General features: G+C 45.5%; 1 protein-coding gene across 1 annotated transcript in view; it reads right to left on the bottom strand.

The window, feature by feature from the left end:
* The window catches only part of LOC147684351 (blue-sensitive opsin-like), a 92,259-nt gene that overhangs the window by 53,334 nt on the left and 19,632 nt on the right, over positions 1-19,293 (bottom strand). The window contains exons 2-3 of the mRNA XM_086942336.1: positions 17,436-17,604; positions 12,346-12,511 (exon numbers count right to left, since the gene is read on the bottom strand). Of these exons, the coding sequence (XP_086798462.1) occupies positions 12,346-12,511; positions 17,436-17,604 (335 nt within the window). The remainder of the gene's footprint in view (positions 1-12,345; positions 12,512-17,435; positions 17,605-19,293) is intronic.

The following is a 19,293-nucleotide window of genomic DNA, read 5'->3' on the forward strand; positions in this document are numbered from 1 at the left end:
TTTGAATTGAAATTGGGATAGGCAATCCCCATTCTTGTGAATGAACAGTGCCTGCTCCCCATGTTTGGGCGTAGGGCCAGGTACGCCCGCAGCCGGGATACCGGGCAGGCCGCCACGCCGGGCGCTGAATGCAGCTGGATTATGGCACCCCTCCCCCCCCCTGGTCTGTCTTGGATCTTCTTAGGATTACTTCAAGTGCTCCCGGGGAAAGAGTGGCGTCCTTGAATTGCAGTCCCCCCTCGTGGTCCGATCTAGAGACCCCCACCACCTCACCCAGACGGAAGGCCCCATAGAAAGTCAGGGTAAAGGCAGCCCCCAGTAGGGCACTTTCAAAGAGCGATGTACAGATTGTGGGTAAGGATTCTACAATATTGATGAGGGTCTGGATGTCTAGTGGCCTGCGTTGATCCCGTCTAGGTCCCTCCAGTCTAGCCCACCCTGCCTGCTCTTTCTTGACTAAAAATGTAGAACCCGGGTCCCTCACACCCGCCAGCTTTGCGAAGAAGCCTATTGCAGACAAATGAGCCCTGGCATAAGAAACAGCCCTGCCCTGGTCCCTTTATGCCTGTAAAAAAACCATACATTGCCTGTGCAGAAAATAAATCAGTTATGCCGGCTTCTTCCACGAAGGACCTGTAAAAATTAAATTGCTGTTGATATGCACGCTTGGTGCGATCACTTAGAGCGGCACCTACCAGCCCCGCTAATGCGGGGCTCCAATTGTCCACAGTGATGTAGGGAACACTGCCATTCACTCCTCTGCCAGTGGATGGAACCTCCGGAAGTCCTGTAACTTGGAACGAGACAAAGCATCAGCAGCGTGGTTACCAACACCTGGTATGTGCGCCGCTTTGAAAGTCAAATTGAGTCTCAAGCATGGCAGCACCAACATTTTCAACAACCTCAATACATGTCTGCAAGTAGCCCCCTGTCTGTTAATGGCCTCCACCACCGCCATGTTGTCTGACCAAAATATCACTGCTTGTCCTTGAAGCGGTCGGCCCAGACCGTGACTGCCACCAGTATGGGAAAGAGTTCCAGAAAAGCTATGTTCTTGGTAAAACCTGACTCATGCCATTCTGCAGGCCACTCCACCCCACACCAGGACGGGCCCAGGATGGAGCCAAAACCAATGCTGCCTGCTGCGTTGGTAAAGAAGCCTAACTTGGCACTCGACACAGGGGGTGCAGGCCACACCACCCTCCCATTGAAGTCCTTAAGAAAGCTGAGCCACACTCTGAGATCCTCTTTTTCCTCCGCCCTCAGGCGGACCCGGTGATGCTTTTGGGTAAGACCTACCATTGCCCTGGCTATGGACCTAGAGAAAGGGCGCCCCATGGGGATGATTCTAAGGGCAAAATTCAGTTGACCCACCAACACCTGAAACTGGTGCAAAGTCACCTTAGGACCTGCCAAGGTATCCTCAATCGCCTGGGAGAATGCCATCACTTTGTCTAAGGGCAGCCTGCACTCCCCCGCCACCGTATCAATCTCAATCCCCAGAAAAGACATACATGTGTCTGGCCCACCGTCTTGTTGGGAGCCAGGGGAACACCAAACTCTTGGAACATTGCCACCAGATCACCGAGCGCCCAGGCACACGCCCCAGATGCCGCCGGTCCCATCACCATGAAGTCATCTAAGTAATGAACCACATCTACACAACCTGTTCTGTGAGAAAAAACCCACTGCAGCATAGAACTAAATGTCTCGAAGTACTTGCAAGATACTGCGCACCCCATTGGCATACACTTATCATAGTAAAATTGGTGGTGCACCTGGAAGCCTAGTAAGTGATAATCATCAGGGTGTACAGGCAAGAGGCGAAAGGCTGACTCGATATCATTTTTGCTAACATAGCACCCCTTCCTAAGTCCCTCACTTTGTGAACTGCTGCGTCAAAAGAAGAGTAGGTTACAGAACATAGGGCAGGATCGATGGCCTCATTCACTGAGGACCCCTTGGGAGCAGAGAGGTTATGAATCATCCTGAACTGCCCAGGCTCCTTCTTGGGTACCACCCCCAGAGGTGAACATACATAATCCTCCCATGGGGGGGCTGTGAAGGGGCCTGCCACCCGGCCCAGCAAACATTCCTTCTCAACCTTCTTAACCACCACCTCGGGGTACATCCTAGCTGACAGGAGATTGCTGCACTAGCTGATGGGTGGGACATCTAAGGCCGGAATCCGAAAACGAAAGAAAAACCTTCAAACAAAACCTTGGCTGCTGCCCTGTCAGTATACACGTTGAGCCAATAAGTCAATCTCCCTATGTCCACCGGCGTAGGCAGTTTAGGACTGCGGGGGCTTGGTGTCCCTGTGCGCAGCACCCCCACGCTCTTTTGCCTTCTTATTACACTTATATTCTGGGTGCGAGGCGTGGCCACAGTAGGAACACGCATGCTTGAACTTGCACTGCCCAGCAGGCCAGGTGCACACTTTTTTGTTGAATGCCCAGCAGGTCCCTCTCTTTTCACCTGGGTCTCCCTGGGAGGTCCGAAAGGGCTGTTTGGTGGAATGTTCCCTGCTATTCACACTCTCCAACCAAGCATTCACTTCCACCTGATGCCAAACAATATTTGGATTTTCCTCCTTTGCCCACCTGAATTCCCTGTCATAATCAAGCCAGACTGCCCCCCCCCATGCATTCCATGTGCCTTGACAATCTTGTTTGTGTAAAAGATTAATGGAATTGCCAACTCAGGTCTTTTTTCCAACACCACTGTTGAGAACACGTGAAAGCCAAAGAGCCAATTAGTCAAATTCTCCTCAACTCTTGGCCTCCTGTCCCTGAAGGAGCTCTCCTTGCCCTCCCTTTCCTTGTATTCGACGTCCCTGCGCTTGGGTCTGATGAGAGCAAATATATCAACATATGCTCCTTTCCAAATCTTTTCTCACATGTCCGTGGCTACGTGGGTTGCTAGCATACCTGGTTGGAACAACACATTACCCTGTGTTCCCCCTGTTGCTACACCCCCTTCTATACCCTTTGATACAGCCTCACCTATCTTACCTCCTATGGGTACAGTGGCTAATGCCGCTCCTGCCGCCCCGCTGTGGTTGGCCTTGCGCGTGTCCACCAAGAGCGCCAACTGCTTCTGTATTTCTTGTAGCACGCCCTGCTCGGCTGCCTGCGCGAGGACCCAAGGGGCCGCTGCTGAAGTACTAGGCTTATTACTGTCTGCCCCAGGCGACGTTAATTGTCCTACCAGGGAGACCACCGATGCAAGCAAGCCACTTGTCGGGTCCTGCGCCCCTCCCGCTGTCACCACCGGATGCGGTGGGAGAGGGGCCGGTGAGTCTGGTAATGGGGTAACCCCGCTCCCTGGCGCCAAAGCCTTCAGGGCCTCCCTGATTTCAGTCAGTACCGAGCCTACTGGATCCGCTACCGCGGGCGCCTCACTTGGGATCGCTGCCCCCGAGGGGGAGTCAGCGCCCTGTCCCCCTGTCCTAGGTACAACTGGAATGGGTGGGGGGCCACTATTACCTCGACCTCAAGTGGCTGTGGGACGGGACCTACTGATCTCACGTCTGAATCTCCTGTGTCCTTGCTGGTCTTGCTCTTTTTATGCCTTGGCCCCCCTTTGCCCTTCCACTGTTTGGTTTTTATAACTAAAGGCGGGAAAGCAGCCCTAGGTGGCACCCCCTCCCTGCGAGGGCGCTCGATTATGGTAGGCTGCTCCTCTTGGGAGGAATCACTCTCTGCACTGCTCTCCTCCCTGTCTTTGCTAAGTTTCTCTAACAAAAGCTTCATAATTGTGGCTAATTCGGGGTCCTTCTCCTTTCTCTTGTGCCCTCCTTTCTTCGGCGCCATCCTCTCCACTTGTCTATTGGACCCACTGGCGACTGACTGTTATCGACACAACAGGCGACAGCGAGGAGGAAAATACAATGATTGAACACCCCGACCGTAACCACGGCTGCTCACAGGTCCCTCAGGCACCCGGCTCCTTACCTGCTCAGTGGGCGAAGCACCGCAGACGCCGAACACGTCCCTGCCATCTCCTCGTCGCACCGCAACCTTCAGGCACTCACGCCGACGCGCTCAACAACCTCCGACACACGCGCACTCCCTCGACAATCCAACGGGAGCCGCAAAGTTAAAAATGAGGCAGAAACCAGTCCTCGGGGTCAGGAGCGTCGGCGCGAAGGTCCAGGTGAGTGAAGGGGCAACAGGAACAGAGACCGAGGCCACGGGATTAGCCCCTAAATAGGCCAAAGGTCTCCGCCCTCTCACCCCTCCGGAAGCGCCTAGCCCTCCACCTGACCCAGAAGTGAATCGGGCGGCCGGTCGCCCGTTGGGCGAGCTGGCCGCCCAATCCCGAGAGTCCGGAGGCGGGGCCCGGGGAGCCGGGTCCTAAGGGCGCGCCTCATGAATGACGCGCTTGGCATTTGAAGTTTGAGTCTAAGGGCCTTATTACGACTTCGGCGGTTCAACCGCCAAAGAGGCATTCCACCACAAGACCGCAATGCCAGAGGTCTTGAGAACGCCGCATTACGACTGGACCTCCGGGCCAGCGATGTGCCAGCTGCAGTCTTGGCTGTCTGCATTCTTCGGCTCACTGAGTGAGCCTGAAGACAATGCAGCAGCCAAGCAACACCCACACTGCTGTGCGCACACTGCTGGCATGCACCATGTCAAGCATGCCACACAGTACACGCACGACAGTGTAGGTGTAGGGGGGAACAACATATGGCCCGAGTGACATACAAAATGGGAAACAATACCTGAGAGCCCTGTCTGATGCCCCCTCCTTTGGTTTAACCGCCAAAATATGGATGAGGGTGCCGTGCTCAGCACCTCCTCCATTCCTATCCACTCTGAACACCTGCTGGTGCAGGCGGTGTTGTGGCGGGCTGGTGGCTGTTCAACCGCCAGACTCGCTATCAGGCAGTCAGACTGCCTAGGTTACGGGGTCGGTTTGGCGGTCTTGAAACCACCTAATTCGTAATAAGCCCTTTAATCTACTGTAGTACTATTTTACGTACTACAAAAAAATGTAGTGTCCTACTTACATGTAATCTATTTACATATATATACACAATGAATTACGATGGTTAAATATAATATAGATACTAATTTGGAAGTAGGTTTGTTATGTCCTTACTTCATTGTTATTCTGCAAAAGCACGGATCATTTCCCCCTCACATAATCTTTGAACTAGAGCCTAATTATGAGTTTGGGGGACAATGGGTCTGCCAAACCCGTGGTGGCGGTCCCTGGTACGCCAGACTGGCGGTCCACCCGCCGTATTGCAACTACCGCGGAAGGACTACCACTGGACCGCCGCAACTGCTGGGTATCCCTGATCCCACGGCGGTGGTGCAGTGGTATGAAGCTGTAATATGCTGTTGGTGCCATTGTGGCACCACCAAGCATATTACAAGTTTCCTCACTGCGATCCTTTTCATAACGGTGAACCCGCCATGAAAAGAGTATCAGTGAGGAAATTAAGGGGGCCCTACAGGGCCTCCGCTTGCATCTCTGCACAGGGGTGCATGCAGGGTATCACATGGTGTGTTACCCTATCACTATTCGCCCGGGACTAGCGATGCGATAATCCTTCTGCCGCTCGGGCGCTTCATGGAAGCTTAATCTAATGGATTCACTTCACCCAGGACTTGTTACCCGTGATTAACTCCTAACAGCTGCTGAGGTTGAGAAGTGACCGTTGTCGAGTTGCATAATGCGCCCAATGGAATCTTTTATTCCACTCAAATGTGCAAAAATCTCCTTCGTAAGAACTAAATAGCACTGTGCTTGCTCTTCTTCCTGCGAACTGAATTGTCTGGTGGGATGTTCAGTTATTTATTTGTCCTGAAGATGACCGTGTACTTATGACAAAGGTCGAAACGTCGTCAACGCAACTGTGGCTGCAATTTATGGAGGACACATTGCTTTGTGTGTTGTAGTCCCAGTATATCTTTTTGGAACTCCAACTTTTATGTAACCTCTTTTTTGTATGCCACCTGTCTGGTTGTAAATGTCTATTAACTGTTATATGTCCCAGCTTTTCTGTCTGAGCCTCACAATACTACTTTTTTACTAAATAAAGATTTGTTTATATGTTTTTCCCAAAAATTGTTTTGTATGGGCCGTGCTTTCTATTTTCCCATTTTTTCTTTTTTCACGATTAGGTGTATAGGGTTGTTTGATTTAAGCATTTGTGATCTAAATGTGTTTGTACTATGATAATTCTATGTACACTGTGAACCTTTGTTTGGAGAAAATACTGATTGCCCCTGGTTCAGGTGGTTAGGGCTGCCCCTGTTGTGGTTAATTACCCCTTCATCCTGAGGCCTCTGGTTTGGGGTCGAGGGGGTACCCAAGGAGCCCCCCTTTAAAACCATGCACCATGGGATGCCCGTGACATGGCGCAAGGTTTTCTGCAGACACCCATTTTCCCCATAGGAGCCTGTGTTGTCGGTCAGAACACAGGCTCCTATAGGAGTCAATGGGGGTCCTTCCAAACGGTGTGCGGAAGCATCATAATCAGTTGTGCGGAACCGCAGCCCAGAGTCGGGTGGAAGCGAATCCGACAAGGAGTATGGAGAAAAGTTTCCGCACTACATCATAATCAGCCCCTTAGTATTCCCTTTTCACACCATCCATTGATACCTCACTTACACCATTTGACCCACATCCGCTCCAATATGCTTTACATTTCTTTTTATTGAACCATAATTTATACCTTTCCTGTCTCTCCTTAACCTTCAATTTGATTTTGTCACTATTATACTTGCTTCTCAGATCTACCCACCTACAACCAACATTGTTTTAGGTTTCCTGCCTCTCACAAGCTCGAAAGAAAAATGTCCTGTAACATCATGAATAGTCGTCCTATAGGACCACACCATCTGTTTAACATGTTCAGTGCATGGTTTGCCCTATAACAATCGCCAACTGAGTACAATTTTTTAATTTTTTTTATTTAGTGTTTTGTATAGCACAAACATGACACGTTAGGGTATCAGAGTGCTTTACAGCAGTAGCAAGTTATTTACAAGAATTAGCAAAAAACAAGTTAGCTACAAATTGGAGCATGCAAACATGAGAGAACAGTGCAGTGAAGCAGCCCTGAAAGACATATCAGGCCCCATTACAAAATCAGAAATTAAGACAGCTATTATCCTTGAGAACAAAGTTTACCCTTTCTACTAAGCCATCAGCTTTAGGGTTGTACACAGCTATCTTCTTATGAAAAATATTGTGGTCCACTAGGTATTTTGCCATTTCACTTGAGCCAACTGTCCACCATTATCAGAAACCAACTCCTCAGGATAATTTTCACTTAGGAAAAAGAGCTCCATTAATCTTGTTACATTTCTAGACAAAAACTCACCCATTAACTCAGTCTCAAACCACTTTGAAAATAATGTACCATTACCAGTGCATACTTATGCTGCACTCCAGGTTTCTCCATGATACCTATTATGTCAACTGCTAGTTTAGCCTAGAGCCACGTGGGAAATTCCACTGGCTGCTAAAGTGGTATATGTGTTTTATGTATTTTATCACTGTTTGCACCTAACAAACACTAGATGACTTCCCTCTAAATCTCTCTGCCCGTACCCGGACATCAAAATATCTCCCTTCATCTGCTCTTGGTTCTGTTGGATCCCAAGTGGCCCTGATGTGCCAGTCCAATTCATTTGTTCCTTAATATCTTGGAGGAATCAACTTGCTGCCCCATCTTAGACCCCATAAATCTTTACTTAATTCATCCTTTACGCAATGGAACCTCTCTAAACATTCTGACCACTACGAACTCATGGAGTTTGGACAAAATATTGATGTAAAAATATTGGGAGGCAGAAATATTGGAAAATAAATATTGTGATACGCAAATATTGTGTTGCACAAATATCGTTGACATTAATTTAGTTTTTTTTAAAGTAAGTAACACCATGTTCAATAATATTGTTGTTTTTAATACCGTTTTCAATAATATAATGGTTAAAAGTATCGTTTTTTAATTATTTGAATGTGTTTTAGTTGATATGTAAATGTTATGTGTTACTATTGTATATATAAAGGTTATTTTTTTAATATAGCTTGAAGTTTTGTGATTTAGGATTTGTTATCCACTTTTTAATAGTAATTTATGGTGTTGTAGCAGGTTGTGGTTTTATAGGTGGATGTTAATTAGTTCATAATAATTATGTAATATTAAAAAAATATTGAATTATATGATTGGTATTTATTATGTAAGTATGTAATACTGAATTATTTTCATTATCGGTTATTTGAAGACTGTTAGGTTTGTGAGGTTTTAGGATGGGAAGTTAATTAAGTAATAATTACATTATACATAATTATTGTTAATTAATTATCTAATTGATTTGAATTATGTAATTTATGTAATACTCATTTATTTTACTAATATTTTAATTGTAAGCTGCCTTGTTTTTAGGGCTTTATGGTGGAAAACTAAGCAATAATTAATAAATAATGTAAATAAAGGATATTATGGCAAGTACCGTAATAGTTTTGACACAATATTTTTGTCAGCGATATTGTTTCAATATTGTGTCAGTGATCAGAATCCAGTTTCCTTTTTTTTAATTAAAAGTTTTTATATTTTACAGATAATCCAGCCAGTGTTGCAGCACACTTAATCAGACCATTACATCCTATTGATTTGTGCTGTGCCTACCATAATGCCTCCATCATCCCCCCTCTTCCCTCCCTGCCCCCCTGAGCCCCCCCTCCCACTGACTCCCCCCCCCTTCTAGAGGCAAATAGGTCAGGCGTGACCTATGTGTGACTGCTGTAGGTTGTAGTGTCGCTCCCCTCTCCTTCCCTCTACCGGTCCAGTAGTTGCTGTGCTCTCCCTATGGGCCCCCTTACTTGCAGGTGGACCTTTTCCTCTGTTCATTTGCCCCCTTCCCTGTTCCCCTAATTCCTCTAGAAACTGCCTTATCTTTATCTCTGAGTAGAACATCCTAGCATGCCCTCTAGTAATAACCTTTAGTCTAGCTGGAAACAGTAGATATGCTTCTGAGCCTTGTCCTTGGAAGGGTGCGATTAACTGCCTGAGTTTCCACCTTCTCTCCACTGTCACGTGGCAGAAATCAGGTCTTGCAAAAAATGTGACCCCCATCATGTGTTTTTTTTTAATTAGGTCTGGCTTTATCCATAATTTCTTGTCTTGCCAAGAAATTCCCAACAAAAACCAACATTGCCCTAGGCAGGCTATCCTGGTTGCCTTCCCTTCTCTTTTTAAGTGTCAGTGGGAATCTGTGCGCCCTTTGGATCTCTGTCTCACACTGCCACTGTGACTCAGGAAAAGCTCCCTTTAATAGCTTAATGACGTACCCCCTTGGATCCTGCCCTTCCACCCCCTCTGCCAATCCAAGAAGTCTAACATTATTACGTCTCTGTCGATTTTCAAAGTCCTCAATCTTCCATTGAAGATCTTCCACCACTTTTTCTTGATCCGCTTTAAAAGTCTGCCATTCCCCCAAATCATCTTCAAGTCTGCCAGTTCTTTCTTCCACCTGGGTCACCCTGTCCTCCACTTCTTCGTACTTCCTATTCATTTTCCTAAGTGATGCTTGGATCTTCTTAGTTGCCTGTCTAGCTCTCCGGCTTTCCGTTCTGGCTTCCCCCTGCATTTGCTTTAGCGTATTAAACAATAGTTCCATCGTGGCATGCTGCGGTGGGGATTCACTCTTACTCCCTGCCACTGCCGCTGCCGTAGGGTTGCGTTCTTGATAAATTCTGGAGGTATCAGAGTAATCCCATGATAGTTTTTCATTCACGCTAGCGGGAGAGCCACCAGGTGGTCGTCTGGCGCTTGGTTTCCTTCTTTTTTGTGTGTGTTTTTACCCTCTGAGTCAGTGGGGCTTAGTTCAGAGTCTGAGCTGCCCCCGTGAAACTTTCCCCTTCACTTGACAAGTTAGAGTCTGTTTCTTCATTGACTGAGTAAAATGTATCCCCCTCGGGGGAGCCACCTCCTCTGGCCCCTTTATCCTGGGCACTAGTCTCTCCCGATTCTTTCTGCGAGTCCAAGCTTACCAAACTGCCCCACTCTGTTTCAGGAATCTGTTTGTTGCCCAGCCCTGCCTCGACCCGCAACATTCCGTCCATCATTTGCTCATTAATCGGCCTGTCTGTGCCCCCCACCGCAGCCTCCTCCTCCTGGGAGTCCCGCTCACCTGCTGCCCGCTCTCCGTTCCATCCAAGGTCTGCATGGTTGCCGCGGATGCCTCGCGCTCAGAGATCAGCTTTGCTCCTTTGAGTTGTCTAGCAACCGCGTCGCTTGCATCCTCGAGGGCGGCTTTCCCCCGACGTCCTTTAGAGCTGGATGTTTAACCGGTGTCTTACCAGCCGCTGCTGCTGCTGTGATTCCGGAGGGGCCGGGGGGCTTCGCGCTGAAGACCTCTGATAAGGTAGGCTGCCGTAGCGTTCCATTTTTGTTGGTTAAATTAGTACCTTGCGGCGCTCTTATTTCCGCGGCAGCGCTCGTTTCTTCACCCATGTTTGGCTCAGGGGGCTTAGGTCTCGAATCCATTTTCTTTTCCTTATCACCCTTCTTCTGTTGTGTCTTTGCTTGCGTGTTGGCAAGCGAGGCTGATCGCTTACTTAGGGGAGGCAGCTTCGTACCATCCTTGTGTCCAAGCACCTTTGTCGTGCTGGATGTAGCTGGTGGCGGCTTCTCCTTCTCTTGCCTCGTGCGGTGAGACATATTCCAAGAAGCCTTGTAGGTGCTCACTAGTTTCCTCAGTCGATTTTTGAAAGTCCTTACCATTCTTGTTATCGCCCAGTGTATCCACACAACGGAGCTTATGACCGGCGTTCTCTGATCCTGCATTCGCCCATAGATCCACAGCATGCCAAGCTTAATCGTCCAACTGCATCATGGTTTAGGAGAGGGAGTTAGATGCGACTGTCCTCTGCACCCCAACAGCGGCCATCTTGCCCTCTGGTTTAGCCTCTACAGCTTCCTTAGCCTCTACAGCTTCCTCCTTTCTGGACACTTCAGCCTTTCTTTCTCGATCAGAATCCAGTTTCCAATGTGATGAGTTCTTCCTCCCTGTCTTGTGCCTGTCTCCATTCTTCCTCCGTCACTGTGCTCAAATCCACTGAGATGTTAAAATATGATATGGGCAGTTGGACGGGAGGCTGCTGGTGAACCACAGTTGCGTTAATAAAACTACTAACTACTTAATCTATCCTGTGCTACGGATTGCATCTTTTAAGAAGGGAACCTAACATTGGCGATGAAGAGGAGGTCTTTTCATAAAAGACACAATCCAGAGCACCAAACAGACTTGATAGTAGGTTTATTAAAGAAACTCTCCAGCACTGCCATTTGCCAGTCCAGCTGCCCTTATCATATCACATAATATTCTATAATATCATATCCAATGTATCATATTCTATCATATCATATCATATTCTATTATATCCTATCATATCATATTATATTATATAATATCATATTCTATCATATCATATCATATCATAACAACAATCGATAGAATCAGTTCTTAAAGAGACAGCACATCAGAGTTCTACAATACTTGTTGAACTTTGAAAAGTAACACCCTTCCCTTCTGCTTATGAAATAACTCTTTATGACACCCCAAATGAAAATTGCATAGTCAAGAGTCATCTGATGGCTGTGATGATCTACACACAAAAAAGATGAGTCTTCACGATAAGTTTAGTGAGCACCATTTCCAACATTTTGTTTTAAAAAATGATTTGGCTGGTCCCTCCCTTGGCAAGCACTGACAACGGCAATGGCCTTTCTACAGTAAAACGCTTTGCTGATATGAGCATGAAGATCAATTGCGCATGACGTTGTGCAAGGTTGTGCATTCAAAGAAGGTACTTTTACAAGTTTGTGGTCTGATCAGAGTGGGGGGTTAGAATAATCGTGGAAACTGAACCCCTCTATCCCTTACATTGCTGGTACAGTGCATTCTGATAGGTGATGTGAGACACTACACGTCTACCAGAACAGCTAAAATCTTACCCTCACTTCTCTAAGGTGCTGGCATACTGTTAATGTGGCAGCTACAGAACATCTCGGCAGCCCTGCAATGCTTCTAATGGGACAGGACATGGTCCAAGCACAAAGAGCAGCTGCACACAAACGGTCATGGTCAGGTTTCTATCTCAAGTACAGCATTCCAAGCTTCTTTCACCCACAGAGCAGGACTAGCAGCATTACACACTTCTCCTGCAAATACAGAGCAGGCATAACACAGTCAGTAGCAGCTGAACAAGCTTTGTTCACAAAAAAGCCTGTGCAGCACAGGTAGCATTGCCTAGGACAAGTGTTGGCCTTCTTACAGAAGAACTGGTCAATATTCAAACCAGTGCACTTACAGCACGAAGGGTGAAGAGGAGCCGGCCATATGAGAAGATGATGATGAAGAGCGGGACACCAAAAGAGAAGCAGAAGAGGTAGATGACGTAGGACTCGTTGTTCCACTTGTTGTTCACCGTGTACCAGTCTGGGCCACAGGAGCACTGCAGGCCCTCGGGGATGTACCTGTGACCAAGAAAGAAAGGAAATTCCTGAACCACCCATTAAATGATTCCAGCTTTTGACCTAAGGCATGAATGTACACTTACTCTGGACTCACCACCCATTTATATATACGTTGAACCAAGACCATGAACTGGTTGCACTATGGACTACCCATCCATCAAAGTATTTAACCAAGACCCTGGGTGTATCGACCTGAGGACAAGCCACCCATTAAAATATCTAGCAAAGAATCGGAACCTATTGTACTGTGGACTAGCCACCCATTGAGGTAGCTACCTAAGACCCTAATGTTATCATACCATGGATTGCCACCCATCAATGTATGTAACCAGGGCTCTGACAGTATGGGACTGTCGACTACTCATCTATCGAGGTACTTAGCAAAGACCCTGAACGTATCGTATAGTGGACCAGTCCCCTATCAATGTATCGAACCGACCTTGATAGAATCATACTGTGATATACCCATTGATGAAGGGATCCAACCAAGACCCAGAATTTATGGTACTGTGGGCTAGCCATCCATTGAGGTAGTTAACCAAGACCCTAACGTTATCATACAGTGGACTAGCCACCTATTGATGTATGTCACCAAGGCTCTGACTGTATGATACTGTAGACTAGTTATCTATCGAGGTACCGAGCAAAGAACTTGAACGTATTGTATAGTGGACCAGCCCCCTATCGATGTATCGAACCAAGACCTTGATGGTATCATACTGTGACGTAGCCATTGATGAAGGAATGCAACCAAGACTCTGAGCGAATGGTACTGTGGACTAGCCATCGGCTGAGGTAGCTAACCAAGACCCTAATGTTATCATACCGTGAACTAGGCACCTATTGATGTATGTCACCAAGGCTCTGACTGTATGGTACTGTAGACTAGTTATCTATCGAGGTACCTAACAAAGACCCTGAACATATCGTATAGTGGACCAGCCCTCTATAAATGTATCGAACCAAGACCTTGCTGTATCACACTGTGAGGTAGCCTTCGATGAAGGAATCTATCCAAAGCCTTGAACATATAGTACTGTGGAACAGCCATCCACTAAGATGTCCAACCAAGACCCTGAACATATTGTATAGTGAAGTAGACATCTATTGAGGTATGAAATCAAGACCATTAATGTATAACACTGTGGACTAGACATCCAAGGGGGTATCTAACCAAGACCCTGAATGTAGTGTACAGTGAACTAACCCTTCAAGTCTCTAACTAAGGCTCTGACCATAACATATTGTGGACTAGCCAACCATCAAGGTATCTAACAAAAACCCTGAACGTATTATACTGTTAATTAGCCAGCCATCAAAAGACCCTGGACGTATTGTACTCTGGACAGGCCATCCATTGAGGTATCTAACCAAGGTCAGGAATGTGTTGTATTGTGTCTAGCCCGCCATCAAGGTATCTAACCAGGCCCTGAACATATCATACTATAGATTGGGCAGCCATCGAAATATCTAACCAAGACCGTGAACATATCATACTGTAGATGAGCCATTCATCGAAGTATCTAACGAGGACCTTGAACGTATCATACTATAGATTAGCCATCCATCGAAGTATCTTACCAAGACCTTGAATGTATCACACTGTAGATTAGCCATCTATTGAAGGGGCCAATTCACAGAACTAACTTAAGACAAAATCCTAAACTTACTACTGTTGGTATTCACAGAAGGCATTTAGTAGTATTAAAGTTAGGATTTAGTCTTAAGTATGACTTAAGACAAATTTAAGGCAAACTTAAGACAAATTTAAGACAGACTTAAGACAGACTTAAGACAAACTTGAGACAGATTTAAGACAAACTTAAAACAGACTTACGACAGACTTAAGACAGACTTAAGACAAACTTAAGACAAAATCCTAGACACAATACAACACATTCATGACCTTTAACGTATCACATTGTAGATTAGCCATCCTTCGAAGTATCTAACCAAGACCTTAAACATATTATATTGTAGATTAGCCTTCCATCGAAGTATCTAACCAAGAGCTTGAACATATCATACTGTAGATTAGCCATCTATTGAAGTACCTAACCAAGAGCTTTAACCTATCACACTGTAGATTAACCATCCATCGAAGTATCTAACCAAGATCTTGAACCTAATATACTGTAGATGAGCCATCCATTGAAGTACCTAACCAAGACCTTGGACATATCATACTGTAGATTAGTCATCCATCGAAGTATCTAACCAAGACCTTGACCGTTTCATACTATAGATTAGCCATCCATCGAAGTATCTAACCAAAACCTTGCACATATCATACTGTAGATTAGCCATCTATTGAAGTACCTAACCAAGCGCTTTAACCTATCACACTGTAGATTAACCATCCATCGAAGTATCTAACCAAGATCTTGAACCTAATATACTGTAGATGAGCCATCCATTGAAGTACCTAACCAAGACCTTGGACATATCATACTGTAGATTAGTCATCCATCGAAGTATCTAACCAAGACCTTGACCGTTTCATACTATAGATTAGCCATCCATCGAAGTATCTAACCAAAACCTTGCACATATCATACTGTAGATTAGCCATCTATTGAAGTACCTAACCAAGAGCTTTAACCTATCACACTGTAGATTAACCATCCATCGAAGTATCTAACCAAGATCTTGAACCTAATATACTGTAGATGAGCCATCCATTGAAGTACCTAACCAAGACCTTGGACATATCATACTGTAGATTAGTCATCCATCGAAGTATCTAACCAAGACCTTGACCGTTTCATACTATAGATTAGCCATCCATCGAAGTATCTAACCAAAACCTCGAACATATCATACTGTAGATTAGCCATCCTTCGAAGTATCTAACCAAGACCTTGACCGTTTCATACTATAGATTAGCCATTCATTGAAGTATCTAACCAAGACCTTAAACATATCATACTGTAGATTAGCCATCCTTCGAAGTATCTAACCAAGACCTTGACCGTTTCATACTGTAGATGAGCCATCCATCGAAGTATCTAACCAAGACCTTGGACATATCATACTGTAGATTAGTCATTCATCGAAGTATCTAACCAAGACCTTGACCGTTTCATACTGTACATGAGCCATCCTTCGAAGTATCTAACCAAGACCTTGACCGTTTCATACTATAGATTAGCCATCCATCGAAGTATCTAGCATTAGCTCAGCATTACGATGGTATCCTTGCTCATGTTCTCTAACCCAGCCATTAACCTATGTCTTAAACTAATCACTATTTTGAACCAACCACCCATCTAAGTATTTCCTCAGCCATTTCAGTCACTTATACAATATATTGTTACTCTAGATTTACTGCCCATCTCTGTATCTACTGTAACTTCAATCATTGCTGAAGTTTATGACATGTGTCTTTGATGTTCTTCAATGCCCTTGCGTTCCAATTTGCCCAAGACCCCAAAGGCAATTCTGTCCTCCTCCCTTCGACCACTGTTCACTGAAAAGGCTGTGTGTCCCAAAGTTACCATAAAGCTTATGTGTTGCAACCACCTGCTGAAGGCCATCAACTTCCAGATACTACTGACTGCAACAGATGTTTTTATTACTAAATACTCTTACCTCAAAACTTTCTCAAATAATCGGTGCTGATGAACCAATGTTGTCATCAAAATCATGCATGCAGCCTAGCCAATCTAGAGTCTTATGAGACGATGAAGGAATTGCAGTGCTCACAAGATGCTGAGAGAAGGGTTCCTCACATGGCAGTCCAGGTGTAAGGGTAAAGAGTTTGTGAAAGGTGCTGTGTGGAGGGTTTTGGAAAAGGACACCCTCTGCACTCAGAGGACAGGCACACCATGGGCCCAGCAGAACCAGCTCAGCTGCGACCCATGTCATGGTATCCCAACACCACTCTGCAGGGACTTTGCGGTGCAGTCATTGGCTTCTGTTCCAAGACTGGCAAGAAGTGTGCCAACGCCTACCCGTGGTGAAGTGGGTTGGACTCAATTTGTCACAAGCCCAGAGGGAGGTAGGATAACGAAACAAACACAATTTTACATGATCCTCAACAGTCACCAAATAGTACTCACTAAGTTAAGGCTTGACAACACTTCATTTTGGGTCTACTTTAAACTAGTGAACTAAAGGAGAATGGATAACCCTGCACCAACCATTCACCATACAGACACAGAAGATGCAGGTGTTTCCCCCTGTATCAAATATAGACCATGCAGCATTCCTATGAATGAAAAGTTCTGAGTTAGGGCAGCCTGAACTAGCTGTGAAAACTTACACCATATACGAACCAGTCACCACCCAGGCCTGCAGGTGAAAAGCTCTAAGCTCTGCATGCTCTACAAATCACTAAGCTTGCAGTGCTAGGGCTGAGAGGCTTTACAACAATGTCCAGAGCCTTCGGCCTTGTGTTTAATGTGTGTCTGGTGGTTGCAAAACTAATAAAAAGATCTTTATATAAATAAAACAATGTTCAGACCCTTTACTATCCTACCCTGGACCTTCAAAGGTCTGGAACAATGTCCACACCTTGACTATTCAACCCTACAGGTGAAAGGCTCTGTAAACTAATCCTCCAGCCCATGGATGAACAGATCAAACTCCTGCAACTCACAACCCACCCAGCCCCAAAAGTGGAAAGCTCAAGCAATGTTCACTCCATTGTTCATCCACCCCTAGAAGAGCCTTACTTTTGTTAAGCAGCTACACCCCTCACTTGCTCTAACCCTCTTTAAACAAAGTACCCTTCCCAAAATAGTGTTTGGTGCAAGTACATTCCTAGTGGTGTGGCAGGTAGGGTAATTCTGGATGACTGTGGTAGGGGATTATTCTGTGAAATGGGCAGTCTGTCATTAGCGTCTGTGTTTCTATGAGAAAATGGTGAGCAAATGCTGCATGTTTCTTCATGACCTTGCCTTCTGGCAGAAGTTAGATGTACCTGCTCCAGCCAAACAGGGGTGGGCCAGCTGCCGTGAATCCTGCGATCCAGGTGAAGACGCAACCCATGATGGCGTGACTCTCTCGGAAGGTGAAGCCGCCCACAGGTTTGCAGATGACCAGGTATCGCTCAAAGGCCACCACAGCTAAACACCACAGACCGACAATACCTGCATGATATGGAAGGAAACAGAAACAGGAAGCATATTTTAGAGAGACTCAAACAGAATGCTAAGGGAATTGCGATTCTAAAAGGTTTACTGTATAAAGAATCAAGACTTTAGTAAAGACAAGGAGGCTAGCATTATGCATAATACTTTTATTCGCCACCAAAATAATGTTCAGTTCCATAAATAGCATGTGACCTCCATCTTCCTCCTCGTTCCATTTGCTCTCCTTCATTTTTCTATCCGCTCTTTATTTCCGGCTATCCTCTTTTAATTCTCTAGAAAATACAAAATCAAACATGTAATTTCTCCACATATTTGTCCTAATTCTACATTCTAAAACTCTCAACTTAATCCTAATCATTTTTGGAATTCAACAATCACCACACCTCCCAAAAGGGCTGGGAAGGCTAAGGCTACCCTCCTTGTCTTTAATAAAATCTTGATTCTTTATACAGTCAGCCTTTTAGAATCCTAATTGTATGTCAAGACAGGAGGCTAGCCTTATGCATGTTCAAAGCTTTTGTAAAACACATTTTGAAACATGATCTACCGATTTAGAATAAAACCTCCTGAAAGTCAGCAGAGGGCCAATCAGCTGCTTTTATAATATCTTATAATATCTTCCAATCTACCACCTAACATACACACTCCTCTCGCTGAATGAGCCGTAAACTTGAATACACCCACACCAGTTTCTTTCATTGCACATTTAACCCATCTTGCAATGTTTGCATTACAAACTGCTTATAAAGCTTTACATACGAAATAAACCCCTGTTCAGTCCCTGCAGCTCTTTTCTCCAACAATCTATTCTCACATTCTTTAAGGCAACACACCACACACAACTTCAGATATTCATCAAACATAGGATAGAAGACAGAACCAGACATGGTTTTAGTCCTCCTGTATATCTCAAAAGCTACTCCATTTGGTTGATAAAATCTATGAGATAATTCCAACACCTTCACATCTGAAACCCTCCGAAAAGATATAAGACACAACAAGGAAACTAACTTCCAAGACAATTCTCTTGCCCATAAACACTTATTGCTCGGCCACCCTTCAAACAACTTTAAAACTAAATCCACATTCCATAAAGTCCTATACTTCAAATTCGGGTGTCTCCTCAATCGAAAACCTTTCATCACCCTACGCACTAAAGGACTTTTATCAACTGTTACATCTTGTAAAAGAGAATGTCAGGCAAACACCTCTGATCTGTTACAATTCACTATTACATAAGACATTCCTCTTCCAAATAACTCAGCCAAAAAGATTTGCTTCCTGAACGTCATCAGTTTCCAAGGGATCCAAACCCCTTTGCATGCACCAACTGAGCCACACCTTCCATGCCCCTCTATACCTCTTCCTTGTACCCAGGTCCCAAGATTCTTTGAGTAATTCTGCAGCTGTGCCTGAGAGCTCCTTGAATGCTCCTGAACACCTGATATCTTCCATACTAGAAGGTTGAGAGAATCCAATTCCACCAACAGATGCTCGCCCCCTTCCACCTTCTTCAGAACACCTTTGAAGGCCACCGTCAACAGAGGTTCTTCCACTGCCAACTCCATCACGATGGAAACCATGGTAGAGTCTTCCAAAAGGGAGTAACCAAAACAATTTGACATTTCTTCATTCTCACCTGCACTAGAACCCTCTGGATCATAGAGAATGGGGGAAGCGCATACT

This window comes from Lissotriton vulgaris, chromosome 10, assembly GCF_964263255.1.
Source record: "Lissotriton vulgaris chromosome 10, aLisVul1.2, whole genome shotgun sequence".
Classification (NCBI taxonomy): domain Eukaryota; kingdom Metazoa; phylum Chordata; class Amphibia; order Caudata; family Salamandridae; genus Lissotriton; species Lissotriton vulgaris.